Below are 21901 nucleotides of genomic sequence, written 5' to 3' on the forward strand. Positions count from 1 at the left end.
TAATTTTATTTCAAATCCACACAAATCCAATTATGCTTCCAAACATTACCAAAGTTTAATTTAAATTCATAATCAAACACTTAATCTAATTAGATCCAATTCATCCCCCTCTGAGTTGATTTGAAACGATAACCTCCCCCTCTGCATTAAACGTATTAAACTTTAAGAAACTATCAACATTATACTGATTTTTTTTTTAGTTAAGAATAAAAGGCAATATTAACACATCTAATATTAATCAGAGACAGCACTTTAATTATCCACAAAAGTTTGTGTTTTTTAACCAAGTGGTTGTCACTAACAGTAGTGTGTTTCAACATGAATTTTCAACAGTAGTTTTAACTAGCCAACAAATATATATATTACTTAATAGTTTTTAACTTCACTGCAGTATTACAAGTGGGACAGAGTCCATGCCATATCCATTGGGCAAGCAAACATGAAAAAGTCACGTGAAACATACACTAACTCGTGGCTATTAGGGTTTTGGATTTAGATTTATATCAAATTTGAATAAAATGGAATATAAATTTGTATTAAAATTTGTCTACATCCACTCAAACTAAATCTAAAATCTGAAATTCATACTCCCAAATACAACATGAGGAAAGAAATATGTGTAAGTTGCCAAGGATACCACAATTTACGTCTTAAGCCATGTTTTATTCAAATGTTCACAATGGAAAAGGGATTAAATATTCGACACATCTAAGATATACAATTCAACTTTCAGGATCCTCCCCCACAATTTAAATGTTTGATTTCCTTCCAGCTAAACTAATATCTGGCTTAAGATAGTTTGAACTGTCTTACGAGATTTAACAACAAAAAATGGCACAATGGCACAATTGAAGAGTGCTAGAAGAAGAGACACATTTCCAAGTTATTAAAGTATGGACATTCTTGCAAAAGCAAGTCAATGCCCTCCAGCAGCAAGCTTTTTCTTCAACTCCTTTTTATTGACCTGAAATTAGACATGACACACCCTTATGAGATAACATTCCAATGAGACAACCTACACGGAGATAGACCAATTAAGGGTAAGAAAATAAAACAACTCTCCTCTTGCTGAACAAAAACACAGTTAAATAGCTTACCTTTCCCATAGCATTCCGAGGCAGTGCGTCCCACAGGAACAATTGAGTTGGTAGCTAAGAAGATAAGAAGTTAAATTTGTATACTAGCTGAAATGAATGCTCAAATATAACTACAACTATTATCCAAAACATTCCATATTATAGTATGGATAAATCCAATCATTGACATCTAGCATAAAGTTGAGTATTCTAGAAGCCTAGGTAAAAGGGAAATATATAAGAGAAAAATCAACATAATGTCAGATAAATGGGCCAAACAGAGCAGCTGGTTAAAAATATTTTAGAAAGGAACAGTTGGTTCACATCATGTGCTATGAAAGCTATTAGAAAGAGAGAAAAATAAAAGACGGGCATTTCTTCAGAAGGCTTAGATCAATGAAACAGCAGCTTACAACACATGGAATCAAAATTTGATAAAGAAGAAGAAAAAAGTAAGAAGCTTTAGAAGTCCCGGATATTGGGCAGGGCAGTTTCAATAAAGAACTTGGGGAAAAACTAATGTTTTTTTTCCCCGCTTTGTGTGTATGAAAAGTGGGGAGGGTGCCAAATAAACTAGTTCTCACAGCCAAATGGCTTGGGCCTTCCATTGCAAAACATTAACTGCTTGAAAAGTGGTTTGTTTTGAGTCCATATATGGCTGCAATAAGTTGTTTTGGAAGTCCGAAACCATGTCAGCCTCGTTGTCTACGGCTGATTAGTCAGACTTTTAAAACAACTCCACCAGATGGTTTTCATTTCAGAATTTCATTTATACGGAAATTATAAAGAGCAAGGAGCATGATTTGATATGAATATTCAAAAGAAGCTCTTCCAATAAAATGGAAAAGGAAATAAACAAGCATGTAGCAATACCTTGTAAGGGGCAAGTTTATCTTTAGCCCAAGTGCAAAGTTCTACCAAACTTATAGCAGGCTTCAACTCTTGTGCTCGTCTCTCCTTTACATTAAGTTCTGGCACAATTATTGCAGAAACAGCTTCACCATAGTCCTTGTCCGGTAAGCCCAAGACACAGCACTCCGACACAGCAGGATGCTATAGGAAATAGGATGGTTTAATTGTCAACATTTTCTTCATTGCTACAAAAGAACATTTATCATGAACCAAGCACTGCTTTGTAGAACAAGAATAAACTGAACAATACCTCTAAAAGAGTTGCTTCAATTTCTAAAGCAGATAACTTGTATCCACCAACCTTCATAATATCAGCACTTGTACCTGATCGGTAGAATCAAACGATTAAGAAGCTTCATTCAGATATGATCACTCATATATATTGATTATTTGGTTGTATGAATAAATTCTGCTCCATGCACATTCACCAATAATATGAACCAGATCAACTATTAGTGCTGAAGCCAGTCAAAAAGGCAATAATCATATATGGAATTGAAAAGATACAAAATTTATTCACTTACAAGAGCACATACCCAAAAGATTACAAGTGTATTAGAAAAAAAGAAAAGAAAAAGAATATCTTGTGATATGTTAGTTCTTATGAAGCGAGGACATATATATATATATATATATTTATTTATTTATTTATGCTAATAACATTTTTTTATCCAAATATGGACCATTTAAAAAGTAAATAAAAACAGTATTCAAGCATCATTGAATCTGCATCAAATGTTCATAAATACAGTTCTTTTTTTTTTTCAGAGTCTTCGTTTATTGATGCAAGTTTTTTTGGGTGATGTGATCAATGCAAGTTAGAACTTACAAGTTCATTAATGCATAAAAAAATGTCTGCAGTAAAATTTAAGAAATCTCTCAAATTTTCATAATGACAACTAGGCCACCAAGATTTTAACTTTTTCCCCCCTTAACGTTAGATTTTCCATGTCCAACATGTCCAGAAATTATTTATAAAAAAGAGGAAGAGGGGGAGGGGGAGGGGGAGGGGTGGTGGGGAGGAAGGGGGGACAGCATGCTATAGAAGCGCTTGACACATATCAGAGGTGTTTTAGTGTATGAGAGGTGTGGGACGCTGATGCTTCAAGGTTCATGCCCTGCCATAAAGCAAGGATAGTCCAAAGCCACAAAAACAAAACCCTCCTTCATATGTGCCTCCTATAACTTATATATAAAATTACTTGTCAAGAATTTATGGGGAAATTCCAATAAAAAACATGCTTCAACAACTTGACAAAGTTTAGAATAGCTAGCAGATAATTGGAAATTGACGGTCCAAATACAATTAATCAGCTCAGGAGGTCAATAGAGCATAAAGCAAAAATTAAACCCAATGTTTTAAAAGGCACAGGCGTAAGGCAAGGCGTTTTAACCCTCAAGAGGCGAGATGAGAGCCTTAAGCGTTGAGCGTAAGCCTTCTAAGAATTTTATTTTTAGATAACAACATGTAAACAAGTTACATATATGCTAGAAAGAAATTAAGAAACTCACAAATAATGTTAAAAAGGGGAAAATTTTCAAAAGTATAATGTTAAAAAAACAATCAAATATAGTTTGCAAGCTACTAGTTGTCCATTCAAAAATGGCTAACTTGAATTTATTACATAAAACATGACAAGAGATAGCCATACAAAGTTCAAATTGTTTTTAGATCTTAGATACAACTCTCGATTATTTTGGAAACATTGATGTTCAAGACTTTTAGAATCAACACAAATTATGGCATCTCTTTTTATATAAACATGGAGTTCAACATTTCTAGCTAAATCTAACTTAAGAATCAGTGAATCACACACCCAAAATGCATAAGCCTCAACTAAAAAGGCGCAAAAGGTGTGCCTTTTGTACAAATACGTAAGTCTTAGCGTCTAACATGTTGGCCTTTTGGAATTTGGCACTTTAGATTGAGCCTCAAAACATTTTAGGCTTGTCCTTGAGGCAAGCCTCAATTGAGCCTTTTAAAACATTGATCAAACCCATAAAGGGGAGCCAGTGAGTGGTCCAAGAATTACATGAACACTATTTCAAATATGAAAGTATGTTATGTGTGTGTGTATTTGGAAAATATAAATTTAGAGCACGACTTCAAACATTTCAAGTTACAGATTTCAAAATACCAAGACCAATTGCAGCTTCTTTTTTTTTTTTGGATAGCAAAAGAAATTCATTAATAGGAAGAGAATTTATAAGGGGGGAGAGTAAGACATCTCACAAAAATATCTGGGACAAACCAGAAAAAAAAAAACAAAACAAAAAAAAAAAAACATAAATAAATCCAACCAATTCTTTCAATCCCTACGCAAGTCCTAAAAGCTAGCTTCCCTAAAAATTCCAAACCCGATTCACCATAAAGAATGTTGAGCAATTAGGTAAAATGGAAGACCTAAGCTCACTGATAGGTCTCTCCCTATGTAAGTACAATAGGAATGACCACAATACCCTTACTAACTCACATATTACTAACAAAACTTTAACACATAATAATAATGCTAAAAGACTATATAACCATTGACAGTACCCTTCAAGTTGGACAAAGATACAATACCCGGTTGTGGATCTTCGATCAAAAGGTGATTCGGCTCAATCTGCATCTGTAAATCCTTGAATATGAGTGTGCCCCGACCCTAATATAAGAGACCTTGCCTTGGTGCACCTTTGAGATATCTCAAAATGTGAATTACTGCACCCCGGTGACTTGTTCTCGGGGAATCAAGAGAAAAACTCACAGCACTTGTTGCGAAGGATATATCTGGTCAAGTGACTATGAGATAATTCAACTTTCCAACAAGTCTCCGGTACCAACCTGGGTTAGGCAACAAATCATCCATATCTGGCATTATCTTACTATTGGGATCCCTCGGTGTATTAACAAGTTTGGATCCCAACAACCCCGTCTTATCTAAAAAATCAAGAACATACTTCCTCTATGATAAGATAGTTCCCATAAAAGATCTCAATACTTCGATACTTCTATACCCAAGAAGTACTTCAATAAGCAAAATATTGTCCGATAGAGTATGACGATAAAATACAGAGTGATCTATTGCGCACCGATGAAGATCAAACTCAAGTACTACAATAATCTAACGGCCAAACCATGCTCTTGGAGATTGTTTTAATCAATTAATCCACGCAATGATTTCTTGAGCCCACATACTAAGCCCGACTCCCTCTGAGCAACAAACATAGGAGGCTGCTCCATATATACCTCCTCATGAAGATCACCATGTAGGAAAGCATTCTTCACATCTAATTGATGTAGAGGCCAATGACAAGTGGTTGCTAAAGAAATGAACAAACATATTAACTTTCAAATTGTACATCCAGCAACAACCAACCACAGACTTGTCAGGAGGAAGAGGTACCAAATCCTAGGTATCATTAGAATGTAGTGCACGCATCTCTTCAACCATTGTCGTCCTCCAACCAGAATGCGATAGGGCTTCGGAAATATATCTTGGAAGAGCAACAAAAGACAGAGCACTAACAAAACAATAATAAGAGGATGATAAGAAAACATAACAAACAAAATTAGAGATCAGATGTTGGGTACAAGTGCATTTATCTTTTCGAACAGCTATTGTAGGATCAACATCATGACAAATAAGATCATCCAACGAGGGAACTAGAGGTACAATAGTAGAAATTGGAGGAGGCACTTTCTCCTTGAGTCACCGTGTTGTAGTATTTGTTTTTGGATTGTTATATAGAACTCTGGTATTTATTTGAGGTTATTTATTTATGTTCCATTACGAGCATATTAATTATGGTATCAGATACAGGTGATTGGAACACGTGGCATCCGGGCCCCACTTGGCGGGTTTCGGGGCGTCACATTGTGGTATAAGAGCATTAGGTTTTAGATTCTGCAGACTTTAAGATTGATTAATACCAAAGTATAGGTACGAATAAGAATAAGAATAGGAATGGGTAGATTAGGATGTTGATAGGAGATTTTGAGTTTTGATTCGTAGCTTAGAGGCAAAAATCCCTTGATGAACTTTTGTGAGTTTCTAAATCAGGCCAGTTTCAGAAAACCACAGCAAATCCGTTGACGGTGATGTTTCTGAGCAGATAGACTAGAACTCAGAATTCGAACTTGAGAGTTAGGTTGATTTGAGGATAAACTAGTTGTTTGATGTTTTAATTGAGGATTTAAATGTTAAACTAATTCGTTGTTCTATAACTGTATTTAATGTGATATGAAGGTTCTAAATTGGCTTTTGTCCTGTCTATAGGATGGATTCCAGGGGAAAGGACGTTGATGCTAGAGAGGAGAATGATGTAGGAGCCACTAGTGTGGGAGAGATTGATACCTCCACTCTACTGCGGGGTTTAGCTCGGCAGGTTCGGGAAGAAATTAGGTGAGACTTTGAAGGACAGAACTGCCCACCTGTGAACCAAGGCTGTTCGATTGACCAATTTACTCGCTTGAAACCTTCTGCATTTGCGGGCAATGTTGACCCACTTGTAGCGGAGAGCTGGGTACAAGAAATGGAGAAAATGTTGGCAGTGTTATCTTGCACTGAGGCACAGAAGGTTCTCTTTGCTACCTTTAAGCTAACAAGGGAGGCCGAATGCTAGTGGCAAGCAGTAAAGCTATTAGAGGAACAGCGGGCAGTACCCACAGATATGACTTGGAGTCGATTTAAGGAACTTTTCTATGATCGGTATTTCCCTACCACCACCAGGGCTGCGAAGGCAGAGGAATTTTTTCACCTGAATCAAGGGCAACTTACTGTGCAGCAATACGCTGCGAAGTTCATGGAGCTCTCTCGTTTTGCACCTTTTATGGTTCCAGATAAGTTCCAGAAGGCGAGGTGGTTTGAGAGGGGATTGAAACCGAGAATTCACAAGCAAGTGGCAGTTCTGAAGGTACAAAACTTTTCAGAACTGGTGGATAGAGCCACCGTGGTAGAATTGAGTTTGCAGAGGAGTGCAGAGATGACGGAGTAGAGGAAGAGGCCTATGCCTCCCAGTTTTTTTGATGATGCCAGACAGGGCTCGTGGAAGAGGGACAAATATGTTGGGGGACAGAGATCTGATAGAGGTAATCAAGGACGTAAGAGCGATTCGTCACCTCCCTATTGTGCTCGTTGTAAGTTGAGGCTTTGGGGAGAATGCCTAGCCAAGAACATTAAGTGCTATCGGTGCGGAAAATACGGCCACATGGCCCGAGATTGTCGGGGACTGCCGAACAATGCACTTGCTCCTGATCAACACTAGAGGAATGAGCTACTGCCTCGTGGTGGTCCAACGCGTGTGTATACCATGGTTCCGGCTGATAGAGATATTGCTCGTGGTGCAGGAGCAGGTATGATTTTATATTAAAGATTGATTTGATTTTAGATTCATATGCTTACTTAGAATTGTGGAGTATATTGAATTTGTGGTGTAATGATGATTAGGTAATTTTAGAATTTTGTAAAAAGATTGATTAGCGAATTTCGAGAACGAAATTCTTTTAAGGAGGGGAGAATGTAACGACCTAAAAAAAAAATAAATAAATAAATATTAATTAATTAAAAAAATATTATTATTTAATTAATTATTACTAAGAAAATTAATTAAATTAAGAAATTTGAGGATTGTGGATATATATATATATATATATATATATAAGTATATATGTAACTAATATATATAAGTATATAATAAAGTAAGTAAAGTAGGATAAAGGAAAGAAAAAAAAAAGAAAAAGAAAAAGAAAACTTAGTGCTTAAGTTTTCCTGTTGGAACAAAACAGAAGGAAAGAAGAAAAAAAAAAAAAGATTCACGCACAGAATAGGTAAAGAAAGAAAGAGAAAAAAAGAAGAAAAAAAGAACATCTCTCAGCTCACATTCTTCACTCGTCTTCTTTCTACGATTTCGGGGCGGATTCTCGCCCAATTGAAAATCCAAAAAAACCACCAGACTCCATTCTCCGCCACCGACATATCTACTAAAGTGGATTTGTCGTAGGAATAATGTGGACATATCGCCTGGGGTAAGCCAAATTCTCATTATTGTCTCAATTTTTCCTAAATTTTAAGTCAAATGGGCAATCAGACACCACCACAAGAATCTAGGGATGATTTTTTACAAATCTAGCGGAGTGAAATTCTCGTGGGGTTGTTGTAGAAATAGCCCAAAATTAGGATAAATGAGTTATTTAGAAATTAATTGGTATTTAATTATTATAAATTAGGAAAGGTTAAAATAATATTTTATTGGGATTGATTTGATTGAATTAGGGTTCGGGTGAGCGTCGTAGGTATAAGTTTGGGAGCCCTGCAGGCATGATTCAGAGAATCAGGTAAGGGGGAATAAAATTATATCAGTATTTTATTAAGATGAATCGGTTATTTACGAGCATATAAAATTTATTATTTATCTATATGATTTTTAGAATAGCCTAATTACTAAAAAAATGATGATTTTGTTTAAGATTTATATTTGGGATAATTGCATATGATATTAAATTCGTGTGACATGGGAATAATTTTTCCTAATAAATTGAATATAAATTGTTGTGGCATTTAGATGTGCATGTGGGGATGTTTGGAATGATTATGACATGATGAATGAATTGTTTTGTTTGACTCATGTGTGGAAATGTATTGATCTGTTGGGATACTGTGTGGGAAATGAATTGATCTATTGGATTCTTGTGTGGAAATGCATTGATACGTCTGTGTGAACTAACTGGTGTGGTTATTCGTATGCATCTCAATATAACGTTGGCATGAGGAGGTTGTTATATTGTCTAAATATAAATCATGATATGACGTTGGCAGGTCGAGAAACTCGTCATATTGTCATTTATATGGGGTAGGACATTGGCAGGTCGATGAGCTTATTCTACTGATGTATGATGGATAGGTCATGGGGATTGGATATTGGTGAATAATGGCGCCTGTGTGGGCCATGTTATATACCCTGTGTGGGTCGTGGTGCCTGTGTGGGTCACGTTATATCCTGTGTGGATAATGGCGCCTGTGTGGGCCATGTTATATACCTTGTGTGGGTAGTGGTGCCTGTGTGGGCCACGTTATATCTTGTGTGGATAATGGCGCCTGTGTGGGCCATGTTATGTACCTTGTGTGGTTAGTGGTGCCTATGTGGGTCACGTGTAGATAAGAAGTACGTAGGTGCCTATGTGGGCCACGTACTGACATATATGTAGTTGCTCTGTGTGGGCCACGTACTGAGGACATTGGAAGATGAAGTATGAGATGCATGATTCCTGTGTGGATGTGTTGTGCGCATGTGAATTTAATTATAGCATAAAAATAATGGTATAACATATTGTGAATGCACGTGTGTGCATGCGGCGAGGTAAACATACCACCGGGGGCTTGTTGAGAAAGGCGAGTGCTCTGCTAGGTAGTTTCTTGGTATCAGTGCAAAGGGATGCTACTTGTATGGGCGAGTAGACATCCCAATCCTCAGAAACCTTTGCCTTTAAAATAATAAAGATTTGTATACTAGCGGCGAGGTAATTCTTCACCTAAGGGCTTACTGAGTAAGGTGAGTGCTCTGATAGGTAGTTTTTAGTACCAGAGCAGGGGGAAGCTACTTGCATGGGCGAGTAATCTTCCCTATCCTCACAGACTTTTGCCTACATAAAAATTATGTACTTGTGCATATTGGATGTGTGTATGACATTAGATGTCGGGGATGTTATTAATGGTACATTTTCTTAGTTGTTATTGATATTATGTGAGAAACAGTTTATTTTGATATGTAAAGATTAAAACTCATTGGTCACACACTGTTATAATTTATTCCACCCTTACTAAGAAGTGTCTCACCCTAATGGATTAACAATTTTTCAGGTTCTTCTGGAGACCGGGTTTGAAGGCCTAGGCTGGGACTATTTTTGCTGGTTTCTTTTTGGGGGTATTGTGAGATACTGATATATGTATAGATATATATTTGTACGAGATTATGTTTTAAATACTGGTTGTGGATATGGATATTTGGATGTTGTAGTATTTGTTTTTCGATTGTTATATAGAACTCTGGTATTTATTTGAGGTTATTTATTTATGTTCCGCTGCGAGCATATTAATTATGGTATCAGATACAGGTGATTGGAACACGTGGCACTTGGGCCCCACTTGGCGGGTTTTGGGGCGTCACATATATGGAGCCTAGGAAATGTTAGATGAGTATTATTTTGGAGAAATAGATTAATTAATCTGGGAAAAATGCAAATTGTAAGAGTTAAATTTCAGGCGTCAAGGGCGTAGGATTTGGGTCCTAACGATTCTCTTAGTAAGTCAGGTAAGGGGAATAAATTATAATAGTCTTTTTATGAAAATTATGGATTGAGAAATATGTGAAAATGACGTATGTTATTTTACCTGAAATTTATTTTGATATAAATATGAGATGAATTTGTGTGGCATATGATTTATATTGAGAAATGTTTAAACTGAGTTAGATGATTTACCCTATGAAATATGTGATGCTGAAATGTGTTTTAATATGAGAATTGAAATGTGTGAAAATGATGAAAGTGAAATGTGCAAGAAATGTATTTTCTGAGAAAATGAAGAAAAGTGAAATATGGAATGTGTTTTGAGAAATATTGAGTAATTGTAAAATAAGATATGTGTATGATAGTATGAGATGAAATGAATTATGAGTTGAGAAAATATCATTTAAATGATGAAATGTGTTGAGTATACTGATATTGAAATGTGAATATGTGAAATGAAAATATTGCAATGTTAATTCTACAATAAGAAAATGAGAAATGTGAAAATACGTGAAATATGAATGGTAAAATACCAATACTACATAATGATTGTGATAAACCTTGTTGGATGGTTATGATATTGAGCACGGTATCATTGCTAGTGGTGTTAGTGCAACCACATGGACTTTTGGAGCGTGTGGCGTGACAGTCGATTGTACCATTGTGTAGGGTTGTTGGGCCCCTTAAGTCCGAATCAGGGTTATAGGTCGGCCAGTCGTACTACAGACATGATTTGTGATATGATATTTGATCTAACTGGGTCGGCCAATCGCAGTTAGATCCAGCCTTTGGGCCGCACAACCTTGACCATGAGGGGAAGCATGACGTGTATAGAAAGATCCTCAGGGTGACTATGACTTACAGACGCGATGTTGGTATTTGATACCGATGATACTCATGAGTCGGAAAGTAAAATGGAAACGAAAAGTGAAAGAATGATAACATTGGCTAAAATGAGAAATGAAAGAAAGTATGGAAATTGAGAAATAAAGAATGTTAAATATGAGAAATGAACTGTATGAGTTAATGACATATATAATTAAGGCGAAGTGAAACTCTCCGCCTGAGAGCTTACTGAGTAAGGTGAGTGCTCTGATAGATATCAGATGTGGTCATACCCGGCTGTATAATGTGTCAGGGCAGAGGGAAGCTACTTGTATGGGGGGGTAATCTTCCCTATTCTCAGGAATTTTGCAGGTAAAAATGTGTTGGAATGATTGATTTTGAGAAATGATTTTTAAAACTTATAAAACTTGTGTTATATATCTATATGATTATGAGAATGTGTATATCAATGTATTTTCGCAAATGAAACGATGATTTGAAAAGTAAAGGATATTGTAATTGAACTCATATGACCACACACTGTAAATAATTTATTCCTTCTTCTTGAGATGTGTCTCACCCAAATTATCTAAATTTTTCAGGGGACAGAGATAAGCCAGGTGGTAGAGCTCCGTGATCATAGGGAGCTGAGACCCTGATATATAGGGTGAGTTTGGACCAGGGAGTTGTGATTCCCTAGAGTTGTATTATTTTTGGATATGAGATAGTATTGTGTATTTATGTACGTTGATACTCTGGGTATTGTATTCTAATTGATATGTATATACTGTCTTCCGCTGTTAGGTTGTATTATAAAATAACTTTTTACTTGATACCCAATGCGGGTCGGGTCGTATGAATGATAGTAGGATTGTTGACGTGACTAATTTGTGAATGTTATGGATGACGTGTAATTATTTATTATTATTGGAAAAAAAATTGTACGAAAATCGGGGCGTCACAATTGCTGTCAGGCAAGACACCAATTTCGAAAGCTCCATATCGGATGGCTTCAGCTAAACTTAAAGAATTGAAGGAGTAGTTGCAGGAACTACTGGATAAGGGCTTTATCCGACCTAGTGTTTCACCTTAGGGAGCTCTAGTATTGTTCGTGAAGAAGAAGGACGGGTCAATGAGAATGTGCATTGATTACCGTGAGATCAACAAGGTAACAGTGAAGAACCAATACCCGTTGCCTCGTATAGATGATCTGTTTGACTAGTTGCAGGGAACACAGGTCTTTTCGAAGATCGATTTACGGTCAGGGTATCATCAGGTGAAAGTTAGGACTGAGGATGTTGCGAAGACTGTTTTCCAAACCAAATACAGTCACTAAGAGTTTTTGGTTATGCAATTTGGGTTGACTAATGCCCTGACAGTATTTATGGACCTAATGAACAGGATTTTCCATGAATACTTGTATCAATTTTGTAAGAACCCGAACCGTGATATATGAGTTTAAATTAATAAGAAAGGGCAAATTGAGAATTTAGCAGGATTCGTCGACGAAGCCAAAGTTCGTCGACGAAGTCCATGTAAGTCTCATCGACGAAGTTTAGAGACTCGTCGACGAGGAGAAGGTAAGAGATTTCCGGAAACTGGTGATATCAGGATTCGTTGACAAATCCATTGTCTCGTCGATGAGCTGTCTATATGACCTCGTCGACGAGGACACCATTTCGTCGACGAGGATGCCCAAGTCAAAGGGCTATAAATAGAAGTTCTCTTTACTTCCAAGTTAAGAAAACTCAAATATCTTCTCTCTATCTCTCTAGAACTCTCCCTATACTTCCTCTCTCTAGATTTCTTCATCGTTCGTAGCGAGAATCGTAAATCTGAAGTTACTACGAGGATCGTGGAAGGATTCTTTACAAGTTCTACTGATCGAAATCTCATTTCGGAGATTTTGGGGTTTCGGTTTAAAATCGAGGTAAGACTCGGTTTTCAATTTTGATATGGTAGTTTAGTAGAGAATAGTCTTGTGAGTATATTCTGTACTGTGATTTGTAGGTTTTGGAACTCGGTTCACTGTTTAGGGGCCTTAGAGTTCGGGATTTGCTGTTTGGGGAAAAGGTAAGGGGAATTGTGTTTATATCGGTTATTTTTTAAATCGGACTCGGTAGAACTGTGGTTCATGACTCTGTGTATGTTTTGGCTACTCATTTGGGGGGATCTAACGAGGAAAACTATGGATTTTTTCATTATTACAGTTTTGAGAAAAAGGGGGCGACTGGCTACATCCTTGGTTTTGTTGAAAATCAAACGTATATGTTGATTTATACTGTATTATAGGGATGACCGTGCCTTGACTTGTTTAAATTGTATGTGTTTGGAAAATCATGATTTTAGATTACCAAATGGGTGTAGTTTGTTTGGTTATATGAGCATGCATTTGTGTGTGTGTGATTGGTTGAAATGCTAGTAGGAACGCGGTTCCGAATTGTTCCAAGTACTAAGAGTGTCTGGCTCTATATCCGAGGGCGTATGAAATTGCTGGCCATAGATTGGCAGAGTGTCTGACTCTATATCCAAGGGCGTGAGCCTATTCCGAAAGATCAGGCCGAAGTGTGTGGATCCACTAGTTTAGCGCCGGTATGATGCCATGGGAGTCGGGGACTAGCCATGTGCCAGTGGCGCTGTGTTCGCAGGTTGGCTACGGGCCAACACCGTATGTCGTGGGCCAACTTTGGGTCGATGGGTGTGATAACACTGGGATTGCTGATCATGTGTGTGTGTGTGTGTGTGCATGTATGCACTGTTGTGAAATTTGTACTGAAACTGCATTTAACTGCGTGTATGTTGCATCATGATAACACTCAAATGTCACACACCGATATAACCTGTGCTCTTCCTTACTGAGAGGTGTCTCACCCCTATTGTACGTACATTTTTACAGGTCCTTTGAGTAACCGAAACTAGCGTCCTGGTGTAGGGAGCGTAGTGGCCGGTGTACTGTGGGTAGCGCTTGGGTAAGTGCTAGGACTTGTATTTTGTGGGTTGCCGTTTTGAGATATGTTGGGCACCCGTTTGATGGAACCTTGATTCTGTCCTTGTGTAGACTCTGGTATGGTATTGTATGTATATAGTAAGACCTTATTCCGCTGCGTATGTTCTGTTATGTTTGGATTTGTTTAGGGTGCCTGGGAACCCCACGGGGTCGGGGACCCTCGTCCATTGTCCTGTATCTTTGGATGTTTTGTATGGTACATAGACTGGTTGGTTTACATTTTCACCCCTGAGTCCCATTTCTGGGTTCGGGGCGTGACAAGTTTGTAGTGGTGTTTATCGACGATATTCTGGTATATTCTAGGAGTTCTAAAGAGCATGAAAACCATTCGAGGTTGGTACTTTAGGTACTACGGGAAAAGAAGTTGCACGCCAAGTTGAAGATATGTGAGTTCTGGTTGAAGCAGGTCGCATTTCTTGGCCATGTCGTTTTGGGAGATGGTATCTCAGTTGATCCAGGTAAGATAGAAGCAGTGGTTGACTGGGTGAAACCAAGAGCGTGCAAGATGTTTGGAGTTTCTTAGGACTGGTTGGGTATTACCGGCGGTTCATGGAGGGATTCTCTAAGTTATCTGGCACTCTGACACGGTTGACGAGGAAGGGTGTGAGATTTGATTGGACCAACGAATGCGAGTAGAGTTTCTAAGAGTTGAAACACCAACTAGTCACGGCTCTGGTTTTCACGCCAATCGAACATGGGACTCCCGATTGCTGGGTTTGTGCCTGCTTGAAATTGTGGAGGAGCTGAGGCCGCGGGCTCGACAAACTCTTTAGTTCTTCCCTCAGTGGCTTGAATCCTGGCCATTTGATAAATTGTTGGTGTACACAGCTTCCGATATCTAGTACCAGATCCCTGCCTCTCTATGAATGGCTCCGTTACTCTAGAAAGAATTTGTGGGAGACAAAACCATTGAAAAGCAGAACAGGCTGTTTAGATCTTTTGGAAATTCAATTGGATGAAACTTCAAGGAAATCCAAGTGGAAAAATACAAGATGTTACATCAAACAATCCTCTGGTCCACGCTAATATTACTCTTGCATTTTTTTAAAACCAAGCGTAACTGTTCAACAAAGGCTGCTGGTCTGCCTGTAGACCAAAATAATAGGACAGTAGTAGCTGTATTCAGCATCTCAGCCATTGCCAGCGCATGCAAAGAACCCAGGATATGCTATTCGATGATCCTTATCATGACCTTCTAAGCCAAAAATAGTAGCTTCTACAAAAAATGTTGGGGAAAAAAATCTGATCAAGCATGGAGAATATAATCGAACCAGTGTAATCACCCAGTTATGCCATTTTAGCACGAGCAATCGAGTGATCAAGCAGTAAATGGGTCCTCATTACGTGAAAGTTAGGCATAGACTTCTCCATGCCTCTGCTTCAAAAAAGAGGTACTTTCTTTTGGCAGAAGGGGCAAAAAACAAACAAACAAACAAACAAACAAGCAAACAAAATAGAAGTCTAAAACTATGGTAACAGAAAAGTTCAACTCATGCCAGTTGAATGAGAAATTCAAAGCACAATAAGGCCACAATATCCCAAGATTGTCTAACATTTTATAAATGTAAGGTGAATCATTAAGATAATGGCAATGTACTCGAGAATGAACAAACTGACAGAAGTATACAAAACACTCATTTATCTACTTTCTTTTTTTTTTTTTTTTTTTTTTTTTTTAAGGACGGCACCTCCTAGCTTTATTAGAAAACCCCTCACTTGAGGAATACCGTGGTTCCAATCTTGAGACAACACACTCATTTATTATAGACAGTCCTCAACCCAAAAACTCTTGGTCCAGTTGATTCTTCTCTTTGTCAACTGAAGAAGCCACAATTTCATAGTTCCCCAGTATGAACTTCTTAAATAAGAAAGAAAGATAAAAGCTAACAAAAGGTAGATGCATCATGATCCCAGCCACCTCCTCCACAAAGAAGAAGCAGTTGCTTGTGAAGGAGGAGGTGCAAGGAGTTCTAGCATTGTTTTTTTCTCTTTTAGGGTCAGCGGAACACCTCTAACAAGGTTCAGAGCCATTATGTGCACATTAGTATTTTGCCTGTGCTTGCTGTAAGCCCATACTCCTCCTGCAATACCTCCAACTATAACCTGTTGCAGCAACCCGGCAGTTCAAAACCAATGCACAATTTAGGAAAGCAATAAAAAGAGAAGAATAAGTCTCTAGCTTTAAAAAGGTCCACCAGAACTGACCGGTGATAACCACAGCACCGCTGTCTGCATGTCAAATCGTGGGGCATAAAGCACTGTCTCACCATAATCATCCTCAAGCTTTTTAAAGATCTCCTTGTCAGTTTTGCCAGCCTGAATTTCATTGTGAATCAACTGCACCAAAAATACAAGCATTATTAATAATTTAACATAAGGAAAACAAATTTCGTCTCATTGAGCTGTTTAAGGAAATCATAGTTCATAATATAATCAGAGAAGCATAAACAAACCAAAATTAAGGACAGAATTGGACAATTTGTGTCACAAAAGTGTCGTGAATCACAATAAATATAAACATCATAAGTTCTACACAAAGACATTAAATCGTTACCAATTATCAATCAAGTGGTGATTGGTGGGAACCATCAAACTACTACTATATAAAGCAATGTAAATTAGCCCTCAGAAAAGCATGAAGGCAAGAAAATAGTTCTAGCATGCAACGACAGAATTCAACATTTTAAATTCAATTGATAATCTAATATTATATTATTCATAAAAATATGGGATTAAAAAGGCCCTGATGGTAACCACCAACAAGGATTCAACATACGTTTGCACACACTCCTAATCTTCTTTGTAAAGCAGGAACCATCTCAGACAGAACGACAACTGGAATACTATGAACAAAAGACAAATCTTTCTTCTAAGTTTAAAATTAGATGTAAGTCAGGTCTCAGCAAGGGAACTAATTTATTTACATTTTGAAGTTCCCTTTTCCAGTTGCAATCCTAGGTGCAGAGTATTAATTAACTTTCACATCCTGCAAGAGGCTTAGCAAGGAACTTTTCATTCATCTCACTAATATAATTGAATCAAAGTTTGCACTTTATGGAGAGAGTCCGATTAACCAGCTTCAACAAAAATATCATTCAGGCTACTGTCTACTGCTAGTTCCCGCCATTCGTGAGGTCTTGGGAATGTTGGCATAATCATTCCTCTTCCAGAAGCATAAATCAAGGTACCATCAATTGAAAAACAGGACAAACTGTCACTGGTTTACAACTTATAGCTGACGAATGATTCTATTTTGCAGAATGAGACATTAACATGAAGAAATAAAATTGAAAATTACACAGTATCTTGCATGCTTGTCAATTGTGTACTCCTTCATTTCCTCTTGATTTGGATGAGAAAGTGTGCTAGCACCAATACTAGACTGATTAGTACTATGGAATAAAAAAAAAAAACATGCTCCTTGGGAGTTGCGAAATAGTAACTTTGATTTCAGTAAGAACACTCAATAGTCAATAAAGTCCCTTCTGCTTTGCTTGAATTTACAACAGGGTCACAAAAGCCCCCAAATCCAATTTTCCAAAGCTTGGACAACAACTAGTGTTCAAAATTCAATCTCAATTTGACAAAAGCACCCAAATCAAATAAACAGTTTTGCCATATGGCATGACCTTGATAGCTGCTGGTTCATTTCTTCACTAAATATTTACAGTAATTTGTACCAATAATCATTTGAAAGCAAAAGAATTACCTTCCTGAGAAGAATAGCAATATCTGCTTGCGAATCCTCGATAGATTGACTCCCACACTCGGTGCAACGAACATTGTGACTAATGTTTCTAGCCCGGGCTTCCAGCACACGTGCCCTCTTCACTCTCTTCTCCTCGCTCTCCATCCCCAAAAATATAACACCTCAGCACCACAATTACAATCACAACAAACACACAAATACAAAAATCATAAGAACCTTTTTTTCCAGAATCCTGGTAATCTTTCCTATTTTCAGTTAAGGATTAAATCAAACACTTGGTGTACCCAAGCATCAAGCAAAGAATCTGTCACCCAATAAAAAGTTTACACAAGTTTCAATAATTTACAAATGAAGTGTCCACCAAAGCATGCAAGAATTTAGAACAACAATTGAGAGAAAACCCAGATCCCATGCTGCTTGACTGCTTCTAATGAATCCCTTAGTTTCATGCTTGAGAAAATTAAGGAAATTCCAAAAGAATAATAGACAAGAAAATTTTAATTTTTTTTCTTTCCTATGTTTTCCAAACACCCAAACATAGGGAAGTAGTTAAATTGCATAATTACGTACGAAAGAAGGAGATGACGCGAGAAGAGAGAAGGGAATCTGTACCTGAGCTCGAACGATGCAGCAGGGGAAGGTATGAAGACTGACAAGGCAGCGAGAAGCGCACACATATAATAACTATGTTCGGAAGATTTGTAGAACACTCATCATTAAAAATAGTTTTTATTTTTTTATTTTTTAAACAATTACAAAATTATCATCTTATTTTAGAAAAGTGAAAATCATGACTTTAGAGAGGGCTTAAGGTTTTGTTTTTTTTGTGCCAGTGTAACTATTATTGGAATTAAATTTTAAATTTTATCTTGTTTGAGATTGTCAGTATAAGAAATTTTTTTTTTTTTTTAAATGTAGTGTAGATTTTTATCTAGTTTGTATTTTGTAGTACTTTATCTCTAAGCATAAGTTTAGTAATAATTTAATTTATAAAATAAAAATGACGTAAAAGTTCAATTTGAGCTAATATATTAATTTTTTACATATGTATGATGTATCATTCATGCCAAATTTTCTTTAAATTTTCATTACTTATATGATCGGATGAGTCTTGAATCAATGGTAAAGTTATTCCTTTGTAATCGGTTTGTCATGAATTTGAATATAATGAAATAACATTCTACATAAATATAAGGAGTAAAGCTATGTATGCTATGACGATTCTCCCTCTATTGTCAAAAAATAGAGTCTTGTGACTTAGAAACGCCCTACTCATTACTTGTATGATAATAATTTTCATGATTATAAAAATTTCAAAATTTAAAATCAGTTCTTGTGGTAATGATGGATAAAAAAGTTTAAAATCTTTATAATACTAAAAATATTTTTCACTCATTCCTTAGTTTTAATTTTTTTAATAATTGTGCAAATATTACTTTATTTATTATTTTTCAATGTTTGCATTAGAAAGTTGACAAAAAAAAAATTAGAAAATAAGATAATATTTGAAATATGTTTGGTTTTATTAGTGGGATAAATTATGTTAGGTTTTATTTTAAAATATGTTTAAATCAATTATTTTACTTTAATTATATCTGTATGCCTGAGTTAAATTAAATTGCAAAGATTTGATCAAATCGGGTTTTAGGAAATATATTTTGGAATTAAATTAAATTGCGGAGTTTTGATCAAATCGGATTTTTAGAAATATATTGGAATATATGCCTGGGTCAATGCAAATAGCGGGGATTTGATTATATTTTTATTTTAACAATATCTAATTAAATTTGAGTATATGAATTTGGTGATAGTGGTTTTATTTAAATATTTGTCCGAGCAAAACTGAAGTATGTCGATTTGATCCTGTCATATTTTATTTAAACATGTTTAAGTTAAATTAAATATGTGAATGTGATAATGCCTGCATTTTTAATAAAATATACCCGAATATATTATTATTTATTTTCTCCTGTAATTTATTAAATTATAATTAACACGCAAATCGTGTGGCATGAGTTTAATTTATTTTATTGCACAATTAAGCATGTTGAAATTTTTATGGTGTTATATTATTTCGTGTTTCATTGGAAATAATGATGAAATTTTATTTCAAATTATATGTTGAAAAAATGACGAGGTTATTGTACTATTTTGTTGCATAAAGTGCAATTATATGTTTGAAAAACCCCGATGGGACAGATGTGGTGAATGCTTGGTACCGTACCTACAGAGAAATATTAGTGCAGTCACACTATTGTAGAAGTGTTGGCAGTGGATAGTCGATTTAGCCTAAGTAGAGTTGTGTCCACCAGTTTTCGAACCAGGATGTGATAGGCAAATCGATCTTACAGACATAATATTTTGACGTAATTTTAGTCGATCAACCAAATTCAGTCCGAACCGCACAATCCATCATGGGGATTAAACATGACATGCATTGGCAAAAAAGTCATTTATACAGATTTGGTTATGTAATTATGACCTTTAATAGGCATAAATAATGCTTTGAAAAAAAGTACGGATTTTATTTAAATATGAGATCTACAGTCTACAAATGAAATTTTTATTCAAATGAAATTATTATTAAATTATTTTTACACTAAAACTCATTTTAGCCACACTGATACTAATCTAATCCTTAATTCCTGAAAGGTGTCTCACTCTAATAATTAATTCATATTTCATGATATACCGAAGATAAGGCCTAGCGAGCTTCAAGGTGGGGTTAGAAAAAAATAATTTCGAGTAAGTGCTTGTATAAAACCAGTTAAATATATATTTTATTTTACGAGATGTAAATATTATTACTTGGTGAAACCCTTGTAAATTTGTTGATTTAGTACTCTCGTATTATAATATTTGACGTTTTAGATTATTTTCATTGCTTGTATTGATTTTATTTATCAAAAGTACCACCTTGGACTCCACCGGGTTCGGAGTGTGAATTTTAAATAGTGCTTGTAATTTTATATAAATAATTTTAAATAGTCTGAATTTTGAAGACTTTTTAAAATAAGAATGATAGCAATTAGTAAAAAGATAGATATTAGCATGTATCAAATTGTGTCGTAAAGATAGATATTACAAATGAACTCAACTCTTGTCCATGCCCAACTGCGCCTGATGCAGTAAATGAATTATAGCTATTTTCATCGGGATCAATTGATATCTGAAATAAGAATAGTCAATGTGTCACGGTATGTGCTTGGTTTAATCATTTGGGGGTTCTATGGAAGGAAAGCAAACATTATTCTTACTGAAAGGGGAACAAAAACATCTAATATAAGATGATGTATAAAAATCAGTCTCACTTGTATCCTATTCTCTTGCAAACTACCCATTATTTCAAGAGGGGGAAAAAAATATGAATGAGCTCAGATTATTTAGGCGGAAAGGGGAAACCACTATACACGGGCCTCATGGATGCATCTCCAAGGATTTCTCCAAAAATGAAGTTAATTACTGTCGAAACCAGGCAGCGAAGGATTTCTCCAAACATGAGTAAGCGACATTCTCGTACCAAAAATGCCCAGTAGCTAACTCTCTGCACATCAACAGTACGATAAACTATCTTAAATGAAAGAATGAAGTAATCGATCAAAATAGAATATACCAAGTAGAAAATATACATTCCAGCAATCTATCAATTCCAATAGTAACTCATTAGGTTTACTCTCCAATTACATAATTGGTTATGAGGTAGGGTCATTAAAATCAGGATCATAAGAAGTATCGCTAGGAGGGTTAGTGGGATCAAACTCTAAGATTGGATCAAGGATCATAAGATTCTACTAGCAAGCTGCCTTCTCAACATTAACGTCCGCACATCATTTGCTTCATTGGTATCGCAGAGATAACTGTCTACGACTACCACAGCCCAATCCTTAAAATCATCATCATTATTATCATCACATGCATTAGTGAAATTAAATATGCACCTCCATTCTCAAGCCCAAACATTGTCGTTTGAAGTTTGCACCACTTAATGAACATTAATGAACTAAAAATAAATTTTTGAATTCATAATTTCATTATTGTAAAAGAAACCAAATCACCACTTAAATTTGTTCATTACAAGTTATAGCGTACAAATGCCAAGCCTGTGA

General features: G+C 36.1%; 2 protein-coding genes across 5 annotated transcripts in view; both read right to left on the reverse strand.

Annotated features, from left to right (window-relative positions):
* Positions 1 to 642: 642 nt before the first annotated feature.
* LOC131158423 (uncharacterized) lies at positions 643 to 18493 on the reverse strand. The gene is made up of 8 exons (XM_058113279.1): positions 18408 to 18493; positions 17796 to 17958; positions 16292 to 16423; positions 16096 to 16189; positions 2239 to 2312; positions 1950 to 2129; positions 1098 to 1151; positions 643 to 964 (listed from the first exon to the last, which is right to left on the reverse strand). Exons 1-8 carry the CDS (start codon positions 18470 to 18472, stop codon positions 917 to 919), a joined length of 810 nt encoding a protein of 269 aa, XP_057969262.1. The 5' UTR covers positions 18473 to 18493; the 3' UTR covers positions 643 to 916.
* Positions 18494 to 20799: 2306 nt separating this feature from the next.
* LOC131158424 (probable plastidic glucose transporter 3) overlaps positions 20800 to 21901 on the reverse strand; it is a 30342-nt gene continuing 29240 nt past the window's right edge. For 2 of the 4 annotated variants that reach the window (XM_058113285.1, XM_058113283.1), the window contains exon 15: positions 20800 to 21339. The gene's annotated coding sequence lies outside the window, so the exon portion shown is untranslated. The remainder of the gene's footprint in view (positions 21340 to 21901) is intronic. The other 2 variants (XM_058113284.1, XM_058113281.1) reach the window with 1 other exon arrangement.

Source organism: Malania oleifera, chromosome 6 (genome assembly GCF_029873635.1).
Source record: "Malania oleifera isolate guangnan ecotype guangnan chromosome 6, ASM2987363v1, whole genome shotgun sequence".
Taxonomy (NCBI): domain Eukaryota; kingdom Viridiplantae; phylum Streptophyta; class Magnoliopsida; order Santalales; family Ximeniaceae; genus Malania; species Malania oleifera.